General features: G+C 41.6%; 1 protein-coding gene across 4 annotated transcripts in view; it reads left to right on the top strand.

The window, feature by feature from the left end:
- Window positions 1-13,355, top strand: part of CHD9 (chromodomain helicase DNA binding protein 9) — a 42,285-nt gene extending 28,930 nt beyond the window's left edge. For 2 of the 4 annotated variants that reach the window (XM_053448468.1, XM_053448471.1), the window contains 26 exons: window positions 221-364; window positions 469-724; window positions 1,215-1,425; window positions 1,943-2,138; window positions 2,801-2,968; window positions 3,341-3,520; window positions 3,799-3,909; window positions 4,135-4,331; window positions 4,423-4,622; window positions 4,712-4,871; window positions 5,253-5,342; window positions 5,521-5,624; window positions 5,825-5,942; window positions 6,047-6,104; window positions 6,375-6,417; window positions 6,792-7,011; window positions 7,266-7,468; window positions 7,566-8,450; window positions 8,631-8,791; window positions 9,085-9,357; window positions 10,204-10,369; window positions 10,510-10,658; window positions 10,816-11,040; window positions 11,303-11,431; window positions 11,533-11,637; window positions 12,064-13,355. In XM_053448468.1, the coding sequence (XP_053304443.1) occupies window positions 221-364; window positions 469-724; window positions 1,215-1,425; window positions 1,943-2,138; window positions 2,801-2,968; window positions 3,341-3,520; window positions 3,799-3,909; window positions 4,135-4,331; window positions 4,423-4,622; window positions 4,712-4,871; window positions 5,253-5,342; window positions 5,521-5,624; window positions 5,825-5,942; window positions 6,047-6,104; window positions 6,375-6,417; window positions 6,792-7,011; window positions 7,266-7,468; window positions 7,566-8,450; window positions 8,631-8,791; window positions 9,085-9,357; window positions 10,204-10,369; window positions 10,510-10,658; window positions 10,816-11,040; window positions 11,303-11,431; window positions 11,533-11,637; window positions 12,064-12,942 (5,631 nt within the window). In that variant the 3' untranslated portion in view covers window positions 12,943-13,355. The remainder of the gene's footprint in view (window positions 1-220; window positions 365-468; window positions 725-1,214; window positions 1,426-1,942; window positions 2,139-2,800; window positions 2,969-3,340; window positions 3,521-3,798; window positions 3,910-4,134; window positions 4,332-4,422; window positions 4,623-4,711; window positions 4,872-5,252; window positions 5,343-5,520; window positions 5,625-5,824; window positions 5,943-6,046; window positions 6,105-6,374; window positions 6,418-6,791; window positions 7,012-7,265; window positions 7,469-7,565; window positions 8,451-8,630; window positions 8,792-9,084; window positions 9,358-10,203; window positions 10,370-10,509; window positions 10,659-10,815; window positions 11,041-11,302; window positions 11,432-11,532; window positions 11,638-12,063) is intronic. The other 2 variants (XM_053448469.1, XM_053448472.1) reach the window with 1 other exon arrangement.
- Window positions 13,356-15,112: the final 1,757 nt, after the last annotated feature.

Genomic DNA, 15,112 nt, shown 5'->3' on the forward strand with positions numbered 1-15,112 from the left:
TGCATGCTCTTACCGTATCACATGCTTGGAAATGAGCCCTTCGTTAGATATTCCTTGACAGAGTCCTGACATTTTAAGTTATGATGCTTGGCAGCGTAGTCTGTGTTGTGCAGCTGAAAAGGCTCCGGATCTGACAGTGGGAATCCGCCTGTGATAGATGGTTGGCTGCAGACTGGGATGTTTCCAGAGGCCTTGAAGTGCTCCTTCTTATTCTCAACAGGAACACAAAGTGCTGCTGACAGGGACACCTCTGCAAAACACAGTGGAGGAGCTCTTCAGCCTCCTGCATTTCCTAGAGCCGCTGAGGTTTCCCTCGGAGACCACGTTTATGCAGGAGTTTGGAGACCTGAAGACAGAAGAACAGGTATGAACATGGATTTTGTTTCATTCGACAAAGCCATAATGTTGCCCTTGGTGGTTCCTTTGCTTGAGCACATCCTCTACTTTTGTTTGGGGTGCTCCTTCCAGGTCCAGAAACTTCAGGCCATTCTGAAGCCGATGATGCTCCGACGGCTGAAGGAAGATGTGGAGAAGAAGCTGGCTCCTAAAGAAGAGACCATCATCGAGGTGGAGCTGACCAATATCCAAAAGAAATACTATAGAGCCATCCTGGAGAAGAACTTTGCCTTCTTGTCCAAGGGCGCAGGGCAAGCCAATGTGCCAAATTTGGTTAACACTATGATGGAGCTTCGAAAATGCTGCAACCATCCATATCTGATTAAAGGTAACTGATCTGCAATTAAAATCATTTTAGTCGATCAGCATTCATTTATCATGCTTGATACAACTCTTAAGACCCCCCGCCCCGGATGTGATTTTATTAACCTAGTAATGTGGAATTATTTTACTGTTATTCCACCATGATAATGGCCCTCGTCACTAGACGTAAAACTGAGATGCTTGTGGAACTAATGATCTCATGCTTTGGAACGTTGGCTCAGCACAAACCAATCTAAGCTTAGAACATGTGTGTGTCGCATAAGCCTTCAAGGTGCAAGGCCCCCTAAAGGGATAGAATGTGCTGTATCCTATTCTAATTCCATCAATGGAGTATACTTAATGACTCCTAAATAGGCCCCATAAATGGTATCCTGTTCAACTGAAGACCACATGTTAATAATAGTCATTTTTTGTTGGTGCTATGCTCAACAGTAACTATTAGCCCTATGGAATATTGTTAACCGGCCCTGCACAGTAATGACCAAATGTTCCAGGTGCTGAAGAGAAGATTCTCGGGGAGTTTCGAGAAACCCACAATCCGATGGCTCCAGATTTTTACCTCCAGGCCATGATTCAGTCTGCCGGGAAGCTGGTCCTCATAGACAAACTCCTGCCGAAAATGAAGGCGGGAGGTCACAAGGTGCTGATCTTTTCCCAGATGGTGCGTTGCTTGGACATCCTGGAGGATTATCTGATGCACAAAAGGTAAAGACTGGAGTTACTGAACGTCGGGTGTGAAGTATTATGAATGAGATGCAGTGGTTTCAAAGGAAGGTGCACTCAGAACAGATCATGCCTTATACCTGATAAATCAATGTCTGTTCCGCAGGATAAAGTTGGCTTTTTTTTGTAGTTTTCTTGCCTGTGTGATCGCATTGAGTTGGTTTTGTTGCCTGCTTTTGTTCTTATCTGATTAGTACAGAGAGTATGTTACTATGGTACTAGATGGCAAAATGCCCGTGGTCTAGAGATTGAAATCTGCTGAAATGTACATTTTATGCCTGATTAACTGAGTAAACTGCAAGGCTTTGAGATAAAAGAAATGTGTCGTCCATAAATCATTCTGGCACACATCAATCTCTGCACAGCCTGGGCATCAGGGTGTGTATGGTCAGACCTACACATACTCTTTAATACCGCCTCTGCTGGCATTAACTAGGTTAGAACGTGACATGTTTGTATGCGTAATTGTTCATACGCCTTGGTTTCACCGTTACACAAGGTACTTGTATGAACGGATTGATGGGCGAGTCCGCGGGAATCTACGCCAAGCAGCCATCGATCGTTTCAGTAAACCGGACTCGGACCGCTTTGTGTTCCTTCTCTGTACTCGGGCAGGAGGCCTCGGGATTAACCTGACAGCCGCTGACACTTGCATCATTTTTGATTCAGACTGGAACCCCCAAAATGATCTCCAGGTAAGCTGTCTTCCCCATATCTGTGTTTCGGAATCCCCCAGCCACGGGAATTCCGTCTCCGCGTGATTTACCGCGATCGTCATTATGGAAGCGTGCCTGATGCAAAAATTAGCGTTTCAGAGGGAGAGAAAGATATGGGAGATCAAACTAATATACCGTTTTAATACCCTAATTACTGGCCTCAACAGAGACAGAGAATTCATCTCCCATTATAACATCACCAACCATTAATCCTCCCACAATTCGAATTCACTACAAACAACTTATTCCTGGGAACATTTGACATCTTCATGGATCTGGCATATGTCTAATGGTTTTATGGCCCCTCTAACCAGGGAGTGAACTGACCAACGATGCTTTGATTGAACCGTATCTGTCCATTGGATCTCTACTAGTCCAACTAATTTACTGCTGAACAAATTCCCCAATACCTCTGTGTTTATCTAATGTCTTTGTTAATGTGTGAATTGTGCTTTTGTATTTAGATAAGTCTGTGTTAGCTTCATTAATGCCTGAGGAAGGGACCTAACAACTTGGTCTCGAAAGCTCGCAATCAAACTCTCAGTTAGCCAATAAATGGTATCATTTTAACTATACTTTTCTCCTGTTTTCTCAACGGCTAACACGGTACAAAACCTTTTTATAATTTTTTCTCTCTGCAGGCTCAGGCCCGTTGCCACAGGATAGGCCAGAACAAGGCTGTGAAGGTTTACAGGTTAATAACAAGAAATTCTTATGAGCGGGAGATGTTTGACCGCGCTAGTCTGAAACTGGGACTGGACAAAGCTGTCCTGCAGAGCATGAGCGGTCGAGAGAACAGTGTTGGTGGTGTAAGTGTCTTGCTCTTTCAAACATGCTTATTAAGTGTGGCTCCAGCAATAAATTAGGCTGTCATTAGTCCCTGGTATTTATACTAACCACATGTTTTACCGTACTGCATTAGTTTTGAGAATCAATCTTGGTACTTTATGGTCTCTACCTCTCATTTTTATGATTTCTTCTCCTCCAGCATCTCCCTTCTCTCGAACCCCCCACATGTTCTCTAATGCCAATCCTTTTTTGCTCATTTCTTAAATTTACACTTAAGAAATCTGTGTATGAGCACTCTATAGAAGCAAATATATCTTGATACGTGGGGAGGGATCTGTCCTGTGTGGTGTTAATGAGGAGCAGACTAACCGATTTTTTTAATCTTTCGACAGATTCAGCAACTATCCAAGAAAGAGATTGAAGATCTTCTAAGGCGAGGAGCCTACGGGGCTATCATGGACGAAGAAGACGAAGGCTCAAAGTTCTGTGAAGAAGATATTGACCAGATTCTGCAGAGGAGAACTAAGACCATAACCATTGAGTCAGAAGGAAGAGGGTCAACGTTTGCTAAGGTGTGTCTTGCTCAGAGGAGTACCATGGACATCCCTAAACCAAGGAGAGGAGGGATTGATTAGTTGTGCATGTTTTGCCACCAATTACTCTGAGTCCCTTGGGTAAAGTAGCCTATAACATGTAAAGAAAACATTTACATTTTGTATTAATTTAATGCTGTTAAAGGCTTTGTAGGTGATGGATCTGCTTTGAATACTCCATAACAGAAAGGATAGGTGTTGTGGGTACGATTAATTTGTTTGCATGATGTAAAAAGTAATTATTTGTCGTTAAACAGGCAAGCTTTGTGGCTTCGGGCAACAGGACAGATATCTCTTTGGATGATCCTAACTTCTGGCAGAAATGGGCAAAAAAAGCTGAAATTGATATTGACTCTATGAGTGGACGGGTATGTTTCCTCCAACGTACATTTAAATATAAGTAGTTTAGAGGGTCTATGATGGCGATGTGAGAACAGTCAATTTAAAATGTTATCTTATTCCATAGTAGTGTGTGAGAACAGCCAGTAATGCATTCTTATACTGTACATTGGTAGCCTGTCTGGACAAGGTCATGTTAGAAGCAGGTTCTAGTTGTCACAGTAATGAGATTACCTGCTTTATGACCATTACAGAACAGTCTAGTAATTGACACACCGAGGATCAGGAAGCAGACTCGACCCTTTAGTGCTACCAAAGACGAGTTAGCAGAGTTATCAGAAGTTGAGAGCGAAGGTGACGACAAGCCCAAGTTACGTAGACCATACGACCGCGCCACTGGCTACGGCAGGACAGAGTGTTTCAGAGTCGAGAAGAACCTGCTTGTCTACGGGTAAATGTCCGCCCTTTTGTCCGTGATGAATTTCTGTCTAGGTTAAACGTGTGTTTCAATTGTTTTGATATGATGCGTGTTATCTGCTCAGGTGGGGAAGATGGAGAGATATATTATCCCACGGTCGTTTCAAAAGGCAGCTGAATGAGCAGGATGTCGAGATCATTTGCAGAGCTCTCCTGGCTTATTGCCTTGTGCACTACAGAGGAGATGAGAAGATAAAGAGTTTCATCTGGGATCTAATCACTCCAACAGAGGATGGGCAGACAAGGGAGCTACAGAATCACTTGGGTATTTACAATCTAAGTACTTAAAATCCACTATTATCGATGTCATTTTTAAGCGATTTCCTGATATTCTGTTTTTTTGGATTTTTTTAGGTCTATCAGCACCTGTACCACGGGGAAGAAAAGGGAAAAAGATAAAGAACCAGACAAGCACTTTTGATATCCACAAAGCAGACTGGCTCCGGAAATACAATCCTGAACACCTCCTGCAAGACGAAGGCTACAAAAAGCACTTGAAACACCACTGCAATAAGTAAGAAATACATACTGTCTTCAATATATTAAGATATGTTTACTGAATGTGTATAGCTTGCACAGAATGCAAATGCATCGGCATGTCAAAGTACACCTTTGCCTGCTAAATTTAGAATCGTTGTGGGTGCGATGAAAAACTAAATCTTTAGGAAGAGTTATCTTAGTCCCTCTTAAAGGAATAATACATAGTGCTTAATTTTTAAGCATTAGCACCTGAAGATATATTCTAATATTTCATTTTGGAGAATGGTCCCTCATATTCTTGGACTCAGGTACACTGAACATTAAAATTATCCATGAGTTCAAACTAGGGAATACGTTTGGTTTTGCTGAGTTAAACGCAACCGAATATAACTTGTTTCCCTTCTGTTTTTTTTAGGGTGTTACTGAGGGTGCGAATGCTGTATTATCTCAAGCAAGAAGTAATTGGTATTCACTGCCAGAAGGTCATTGATGGAGTCGATTGCAGGTACATTATGTATACTTTCTACCTTTTTAATAACAGCAAGTGACCTATAAAGATTCTCTTAAAGCCGTATTGAAGTACTTTTAAGCAGTATTAGTTTAAGATGTATTAGATTTTTATAGCACTTAGTTTTTTGCAATAATTCCGTTAATCATTTTGTCCCGTGATGTGACAATTTCAGTGAAATTGACCTGTGGGTTCCCGAGCCGGATCATTCCGAATTACCTGCAGACTGGTGGGATGCCGATGCGGACAAATCTCTTCTCATGGGTGTATATAAGCACGGTAAGTAACGTTTCACATAGAAGATCTCTGGGTAATGGGCAAAAGGATTTAAAACCATATTATTAGCAGCGTCATTGTGGTCTAGCTCGGTACAGAATTATTGGTATGAGTGGTAAACCGGTGGCGGATAGCTGTATTGGGTCATTTTCTGTGATGTGTACTTTAAAAAAACAAAAACAAATGTTTACCTCTCTTATCAGGGTATGAGAAATACAACACAGTCCGGGCAGATCCAGCCCTCTGCTTCCTTGAGCGAGTCGGCAAACCAGATGAGAAGGCAGTGGCTGCGGAGCAGAGGGCTAACGATTACATGGATGGGTACGTTCTAGACTTTAACTGGGCATAGTGGGGTTGTTTGTTTTTAGGGGCAAATAGTCATGTTCAGTGAGGCATTCCACGCTAACGGCCTTCTCTCCCTCCAGTGATATTGAAGATCCGGAGTATAAACCAGCTCCTGCATTATTTAAGGATGACATAGAGGTAAAGATGTATTCTACTGTTATAACTCTAAATACATGTTACACCTCTGTCTTAAAAGGCTCAGCCTGCAAACCTCAAAGTAGATCCAACTGCTGTAGCAAGTGATGGAGTTACAAAAAATATTAAAATAACTAATAAACATATGTTAGTATTCGAGGGGACTTATTTTAAGCAGCTGTGTAGAAGTACATTTATCGCACTGCAGGTAAACACTGCTTTACCTGTCAAGTCATTGCTGTGGTTCCTGACAGTCTGTTTCCTCCTACGTAGGATGACGCTTCATCTCCCGGTGACCTTGTTATAACAGATGGAGGTAAAGAAAACCATTTTGTTCTTTGGCAGATCATTGACAGAAGCTTGCTTGGAACATTTTTAAATATTTAAATATAAAAAGTATAGTCCTATTGTGAAACGTATATTAGAGATCTCGGACAAGCTTATTTGTATAGCTGAGTACGATATGATACAATAGCTAGTCCTGTGTGGCATGTCTGAACTCCCTGTATTAATGAACAAGCTGCTCTTTCATTTGTTGAATATTTTATTTGTAGTCTTGCGTTAGCAAGGGGGTCTGTATATGATCACACAGTATGCAGGATCCCTTTAAATATACCGAACCATCTTTTTGGTGAGGTAGGGCTGCAATAAGCAAAACTCTTTCATGAGCGGCTCTTGTGTTTTGTGCAGATGGACAGGCCACAGAAGGGGACAAGACCTACTGGCCGACACAGTCCGCGCTGACCACACGCCTCCGCCGGCTCATAACAGCATTCCAGAGATCGACAAAGATTAGGCAGGTACAGCAGGTCCCACCGATGTTCCCGGTTCACACGATAGTGAATCAAGCACCTTACGAAGATGCCTCCCTGAATCCAAAAATGGCTGCCAAGATCGAACGACAGCAAAGGTTGGTATAACTCTTCTTTGTAACTCTGCTCTTCGGCATTGTTATGCTCGGTATATATATATGATGTGTATCCTGCTTTCTTCTGGTTGCATTGCCGTGTGTGGCTACCAGGAATGGAAGGTGTTATGAAGGCTGCATATAGTGGATAATTTGGGGCAATCAGATGTAGTCCCTTCTCTCATTACATTGTGTAACATCAGTACCTTTTTTTAGGATGTTTTTTATTAGGATTTTCAACATATATTTATTCTTAGGTGGACTAGAAGAGAAGAGGCTGATTTTTACCGAGTGGTGTCTACATTTGGAGTGGTATTTGATCCGGGAAGAGGGCAGTTTGACTGGACCAAATTCCGTGCTATGGCTAGACTTCATAAGAAGACAGATGAGAGTCTGGAAAAATATCTTTATGCTTTCATGGCAATGTGCCGGAGGGTGTGTCGACTGCCCACTAAGGACGGTATGTAATGTTATATAGGCTTTGGGTTGTGTTTGTGGGCATTTGCCAAGAAATGTGAGAAGCAGTTACTGATGTTGGTGTCTATTTTGTTTTTCAGATTATGTAGATTCAACCATCTCGATTCAACCAATCACAGAGGAGAGAGCTTCAAGAACGTTGTACCGCATTGAACTCCTTCGAAAGGTACGGGAACAGGCTCTTCGCCACCCACAGCTGTTTGAGTGCTTGAAGTTATGCCAGCCGAATCCAGATTTGCCTGTGTGGTGGGAGTGTGGCACCCATGACCGAGATCTATTAATCGGAGCTGCAAAGCATGGTGTAAGCAGGACAGACTACCACATTATGCGTGACCCAGAACTGTCCTTCATGGCTTCCCAGAAGAATTACAACCAGAGCAAAGGGACCTCTTCTATTCCACTTGTAGCTGTGCCTAGCCAGATAACATTGTCTGCATCTCCTCACACTCCTCAGCCACGGATGCAAGAACTTAAAGCGAGCACAAGTGATGAGGTCAAAATAAAAAGTGAGATGGTCAATGAGGACAACTCCTTACCAGAGGTAGACTATGCACTTTCAGAGCAGAACAAGGCAAAAACAAAAGCAGAGCCTTCAAGTCCTGTCAATGGTCCATTAACTCATGGAGGAGAACACAAACCAGCTGTTAAGTCAGAAACAGACAGAAGAATGGTGGCAGCAAGGACTGAACCTCTCACCCCTAACCTGACTTCCAAGAAACAAAGGATAAGCAAGCGAGGCTCAGCATCCAGCTCTGATTCTGATTCCGACTCTAACAGATCATCATGTTCGTCCAGATCTTCCTCATCTTCTTCCTCGTCGTCCTCGTCTTGCTCTCGCTCAGGATCAAGCTCTTCCTCCTCATCCTCCTCCTCTTGTTCATCATCATCATCCTCGTCTTCCTCCTCTTCTTCTTCCTCATCTTCATCAGAGGACAGTGACAGTGATGAAGAAGAACAGAAAGGTGGTGAGTTAAAAATATTCCTTAGTTTCCTTTCATATTGCAAAAAAAGATTCACTCTTCATGATTTAGACACTTAAAGTAAATATATTTTAATGTTTAAGCTAGATTACTTCTTAAAGTACTTTTTTTTTGGATCATTGTATGGAATAGTGCTTTACTAATCCAAGTTTTCTGTTCTAACAGACCGCGTGCCTCATGTGAAAGCTTATGATGAAGAAAGCGTGGCCTCTATAAGCACTATACAAGATGAAACTCAGGATAGCTTTCAGATGGATAATGGGACCCACCATTCCAATTATCTTGTCCAAGGGGGCTTCATATTTGCAGCTCCCCATTGGCCTAAGGTAATCATAGTGTATATAGAATGAATTGTGAGGTTGCATTATCACACCAGTACGTAAGTGATGCCAATAAATAAAAGGTAATCAGATTTTTTATGTCGCCCCTTTCCCTTGGGCGTCTTATATTCAGAGAGTTGAGGAAGTATTTCTTCCCATTCTGTTTAAGATCATCATGCACAGGATTACATGTGCAGCCACCCATGTACTACCCAGTGTTTACCCCACTGACCAAAAGTATAATTACTGTTCTACAGCATTCCCGGGCGGTCACCAGAATTTTCCGTTCTTTCCTACAGGATCGTGTGATGATCAACAGGCTTGACAGTATTTGCCAGGCTGTATTGAAAGGCAAGTGGCCAACATCTAGAAGAAGCTACGATGGCAGCAGCGTGGCCTCCTTCTACACCACTAAGCTCATGGATAGCCCAGGAGCTGCCATCGATTACAGCGAGCCTGTCCCACAGACAGCGCCGCTCGTCAGCATCAAGGACGAGCTCGGCCATTCGCCCCAGCTGTCAAAGGTGAAGAAGCATGTACCAGAAAAGGAGTTTACCGTGAAAATCAATGACGTATGTTTTATTTATTTTCTTGCCCTGGGACCTGATTGCTGTGTGCAGCATGCTCATATTTTCAATTGGCTGCCTGCTCTCTTACTATTTAACCACTTGCGTGTTTTGGGGTTTTGTTTTTTTTCCAAATCTTGCCATTTTGTGGCCAGTTAGCTGCTGGTTATGCTTGACCCTGCAATCTGTATATGTTTATAGCCAGAGCTCACGGTTTTGTGCTGCTCATAACTGCCTTTTTCTTGCATCTTTTACAAAGCAGGACTAAAGTTTTGAATCCTGTATGTTTTTTTTCCTTATGTACTTGGCTTGCTTTTTTTTTCCCTCTTGGCATGCATTGCTGGAGTTGGTAATATGTTGCATTTCCCCATGCTATAGCCTTTTAAAGCATATTTATTTTATGTTTATGAGCTTTTTACCCGGAAAGTAAGCAATAACTGCTTTTATAAAATAAATGGCTTTTTCAAGGAAGTTTAATTATCGAGAAATAGTTTAATGGCTCTACATTAAAAAGTTTAGTTACCATTGTAGTGGGAAAGATTATAGGTTAGTGGTTTTGTTTTTCATCAGATGATACGCCATAAACATTCCTTTAACCTTTAGGTTAACTTGACTTGTTTTTTGATAGAATATATAGATTATTTTTTTACTTTTTTTCTAGAGAGCATTTTGGAATGGTTTCGTTTTGAGCCCATAAGTTGGCAATCTTTCAATTCCCATCTTTGCGCTTGGTCATTGGTGTCTGATGTGAAGCTTTGAGCCGCCAAAGGGTCTAATCTGCTTTATGCGGTGTTTGTTCTCTTAAGCACGGGGACTTACTTGCTAAATGACAAACTTTGTTTCACTTAACAGGAAGGAGGCCTAAAATTGACTTTCCAGAAGCAGGGAATTCCTCAAAAGCGACCGTTGGATAATGAAGGACGGCTGAGTCAACAGCAGTATTTGGCTCGGCTGCAGGATCTCCAGAATGCGTCTGAAACCAGTTTGTTCCATTTCCCCAAATCAACAACAGTATCAGGTAAATGGAGAATATGTCATGCAAACATACCTCACCGCCCTAGGGCATTATTACACAAGAACTTTACTAACTTAAGCAAAGACCAGATTCTCCAGTTCCGCTGCAGTTTGATTAATTTGACCATTTTCTGATCTGTCTAGGTACCTCCAATCAGCTACAGCCACCAACGGCTAATGCCAATGGCGTATTACCAGACACGCAGCCAGTAGTCAAGAAGAGACGCGGCAGGAGGAAGAATGTGGAGGGTGTTGATATTCTTTTTATGAATAGTAATAAAGGGCTTAACCACGTAAGTCCAGCTTCGGCAATAGAATGGAAAAACAAATGTATGCTTACATCCTTAAAATAAGCAAAATTACTTTGACTGTGTGCCACGTGGCAGTAACTCCACATTTCTGCTCTCAGACTCCATATGGTCATTCTGATGTCATCTGTTTTTTCCCCAGGTCAGTCCATGTTTGAACCCTGTGCTGCCTCAGTCTGCTTCCTACCCCCAGAATCTCCCCTGCCCACAACTTCAGGGGCCACAGGACGCAGAGAGCCCCGTTCCTGTGATAAACCTAAAAGATGGCACGAGACTGGCAGGAGATGATGCCCCAAAGAGAAAAGACCTCGAAGGATGGCTGAAGGAGCACCCTGGCTACGTGGAAGACCTTGGTGCTTTTATCCCAGTGAGTGATACTGTTGTTTATTGAATTATTGTGGTTACACCTTTTTTTATCACAGAAATCTGTCAGATTTATGTATAATATTATATACACTGGTATTACATGACCATGGAAATGGCATTTCACCGTATTGTGCTAAGGGTAGTTGGATTATAGTTCAGCAGTAAACATGCGATAGAGGTTTTTGCCAGTAAACTCTGCAGTCACTCTCTGATCCGGCTGTAAATAATAATGCAGGAATACTTTCCTTTTTCATTGTGATTAGAGAATGCCCCTCCATGATGGGCGGCCAAAGCAGAAAAGGCATCGTTGCCGGAACCCCAATAAACTTGATGTGAACAGCCTTACTGGAGAAGAGCGAGTTCAGCTTATCAACAGGAGGAATGCACGCAAGGTGAGTAGCTTCCGTCAGAGCTTTACCTGCATAGCAATTGATTCAAGTTATTCTTCCCCTATGTGTAATGTATATATTTGTTTTTATCCATTTTTTTATAGGTGGGGGGTGCTTTTGCGCCTCCGCTGAAGGATCTGTGCAGGTTCCTAAAGGGAAATCCAGAGTATGGAGTGGCACCTGAATGGGGAGATGTTGTGAAACAGTCTGTGAGTACAAACCTTCGGCTCTAGTTAACATTTTATCAGACTATCAGACTTCAAGGGCAGGTTTTAAGATTCACATCACAGGGTTTGAATCAGTTCTTCAAAGTAAAAGTTTAAAGTTTCTATACTTAAAGTATGACATGCTGTACATGTTTTGAAGCAGTTGATGTCCTTTCGGTTGTTTTTTTATATATATTTTACTGTATTTCACATTCATTTTATGGTTTTTGACTTCTGTAATGGCCGAAGATGCTTAATTGGTAAAAGCAGATGTCGCTGTAATTATCATTGTTACATAAGGTATCCGCTGTCGCATCTCTGTAGGGACCACATAGGTCTCGTTTTTACTATGATTGTTGAAAGACTAATTCTAAAATTTTGATTGCGAATGTGGTCTTCTAAGTATGATTTATTTATTTTTTTTGCCAGGGTTTTCTCCCAGATTGCATGTTTGACCGCATTCTCACAGGACCCGTGGTAAGAGAGGAGGTGAGCAGGAGAGGGAGGAGGCCCAAGAGTGAGATGACCAAGGCACCCGCAACAGCAGCCAAATCGGCTGCCAATTCTGTGTGTGTGAATCCTCTACTGGCCAATGGTTTGATCCCAGGCATGGACATCTCCAGCTTTCAAGCCCTTCAGCAGAACCTCCAGAGCCTACAGTCCCTGCAGCTGACAGCTGGGTTGATAGGCTTACCCGCTGGCCTCTCAGCTTCTGGTGGAGATGCCAAAAACATGGCCGCTATGTTTCCTATGCTGCTCTCCAGCATGGCTGGGTTGCCTAATCTTCTGGGCTTGGGAAATTTGTTGAATAAGTCTCCAGAACCCAGTGCCGACGGTAACGAGAAAAAATCCTCAAGTGAAGGCAAAGAAGCAGATAGAAGCAAAGAAAGGACGGTGTCTCCTACTGGTGACAAACACAGACAGAACTCCAGCCCCCCATCCACGTCCACGGGAACTGCACTAAGCGCAAACTCTTTAGCAATCAACCCATTGCTGTTACCCAACATACTGTACCCAGGGATGCTTCTCACTCCAGGCCTTAATCTCCACATCCCAGCTGTGCCCCAGCCCACTGTTTACAATGTACCAAATGCTAGTACTGAAACGGTAACGGCTCAACCCCCGGACACCACCACCACCACAGAACCTTCTTCTGAACCCAATCGAGAAGAGAAGCCCGAAAAGGAGCTTGGTTCTCAGAACGAGCACAGCACTGACGAAGGTTCCGAGAAGGTGGATCCTTCATCAGGATCGAACAGCACTTCATCATCTTCATCTGAAGTCTCAGAGTCTTCAGAGGAAGACTGAAAATGACCGTACCCTGCACTTAAATTATACTAGAAACCCTCATGAACCCCTCTCCCGCCTACAGTTATTTTAACTGTAAATATTGTGTGTTGCGGGTGCATCAAGGATTTAACTGACACAAACATTTCAGTATTTGCTCTGAAAATGCAAATGGCGTTTAACAAACGTTTTGCATGTAATATTCTCGCAGAATCTCTGAACTTGTATGTAATATCAAAAAATGAAAGGAAAAAAAAAAAATACACATTGTGCTGTAAGAAGATTACAGCAAAAGGCATTATAAATTTTGTTTCGGGACGGGCCGGGGTAATTTTATGGAAAAAAAAAACAAAAACTGAAACGGACAAAAAAAAAAAAAAGTTTTGCTCTATAAGAGCTGTATATAAATAATATATTTGCAGTGAAACACAGAACCCTCTTAGTACATTGTGGTTTTCATTTCTGCCTTTTTAGTTTTTGCCATTTTCTTCATGGGCATCATTTACAGAATTCAGCAATAATTTGGGACAGTTTACGAATGTGGTGAAAAAGTTTCAAACGGCACTGTCTTCGTTTCACCTTGAACTGTTCCTGAAGATGCTTTTTATAAAGGGTGCACAAAAAAAGGGATATCGGCAAAAAATGAATAATTTGCACTTTATCCCTTTCCATTATACACATAGTTACATAGTTAGGCCGAAAAAAAAGAGTCCACACTACTAGCATTGCCGCTGATCACATCACAGGTCATTCTTCGAACACGTTAAGTTGGCAATTAACAAAACAGAATAGGAAACAAAAATATATATTTTTAAAATGCAGTCTGGCCCTGTTAACGAGTGGAGTTGTTTGCTCCCCGCAATCCTTTATTATCCTTATTTATGTGTCATACATGGCTTAGTATATTAACTACGCCGCTTTCCTGAATGAGAGTGAATGCTGTTTTAAATGCAGTGCTTTGGTTTTCTTTTTCTTTTCTTTTTTACTTTTCTTTTTTTATTATTATAAATGGCCCTGCCTTATCGGAAATATGTTTGTTTACGACGTTAGATTAGAAAAGCACAATGATCGTTACGATATATGCTTAAAGCGGATCTGCCCCCGAAATCAACAAAATTGTACAGTTCTATAAATCTGTGTTTACAGATTAAAATAACTAATATATATTTGTGTTAAAATACACGGGAAAAAGTATTTTAAACGTCCTGCATATTTATTTCTCCCCATTAACTTATTTCTTCCCTGTTAATTGGCTGATTGCTATTGAGTTGGTGTGTTTCAAACAGACACATGGTTTTATTTAGTCTGTAGAACTGTAAATGAAATTATGGATTTGGTTAGTGACTTTTAAACGCAAGGCACAAAGGTACCGACAGACGGAAAAAATATTGCAGTATTTTTTATGATTTTATTTTAAGCATGGCTTATTTTTTGAATATTTATCATAAATTATTTTTGATGTGTAAAAAGTTAGACCATTCCCTTGGTTGCTATGGTGTTAAGACCACAACTTAAATGGATCATCATAGTAGCAGTGGCACCCAAAGAGATGACCCATATACAGTTCCCTTTCCTAATGTATACGAAGGATGAAAACTATAAAAAATAAATAAGGTTTACGACCGAGAAGAACATGCAAACTTCAAGTGTTTAGAGGAATTTGGACTGGGTGATGGAGGGGTTAGATCTTCAAACTATGGTGCGAATCTGTGTTCCTATCTCTTTATTTATGTATTTTAGGTAAATATAGATTTATTTTTTTGTATCCATTTTATCATGTACAAGACTACAAAAGCAAATAACTAATTATTAAACAAAGTGTACAAGTTAAGGTTAATGAAGATAGACCTTCCATTATGTAGGAAAGGGATCCCTTAGAGGGCAAGTATGCATACTGTGGACCCTACTGGTTTATACGTCTTCTGAGCTAGCCACGAAGCATAGTGTTTCTAGGTAGGGTTCTCAATATTGTTGACCCCATTGTCTATCATCTTTAAACCGATCAATTGATTAGAGAATGTGGGTTGGCTAAGCATCAGGCCATAAATCTATTCCTCATACTAATGAGAGTCCATGATTACAGAGTGCCTACTCTACATTGGATGAACTCTAAGGTTTATCAGCCCGACCCATGTCACCCTTTGCCGGATAGGGCTTCGGTACATTGAAGATTGTAGATGGGGGTTCAGAT

Source organism: Spea bombifrons, chromosome 10 (genome assembly GCF_027358695.1).
Source record: "Spea bombifrons isolate aSpeBom1 chromosome 10, aSpeBom1.2.pri, whole genome shotgun sequence".
In the NCBI taxonomy this organism is placed as follows: Eukaryota; Metazoa; Chordata; class Amphibia; order Anura; family Pelobatidae; genus Spea; species Spea bombifrons.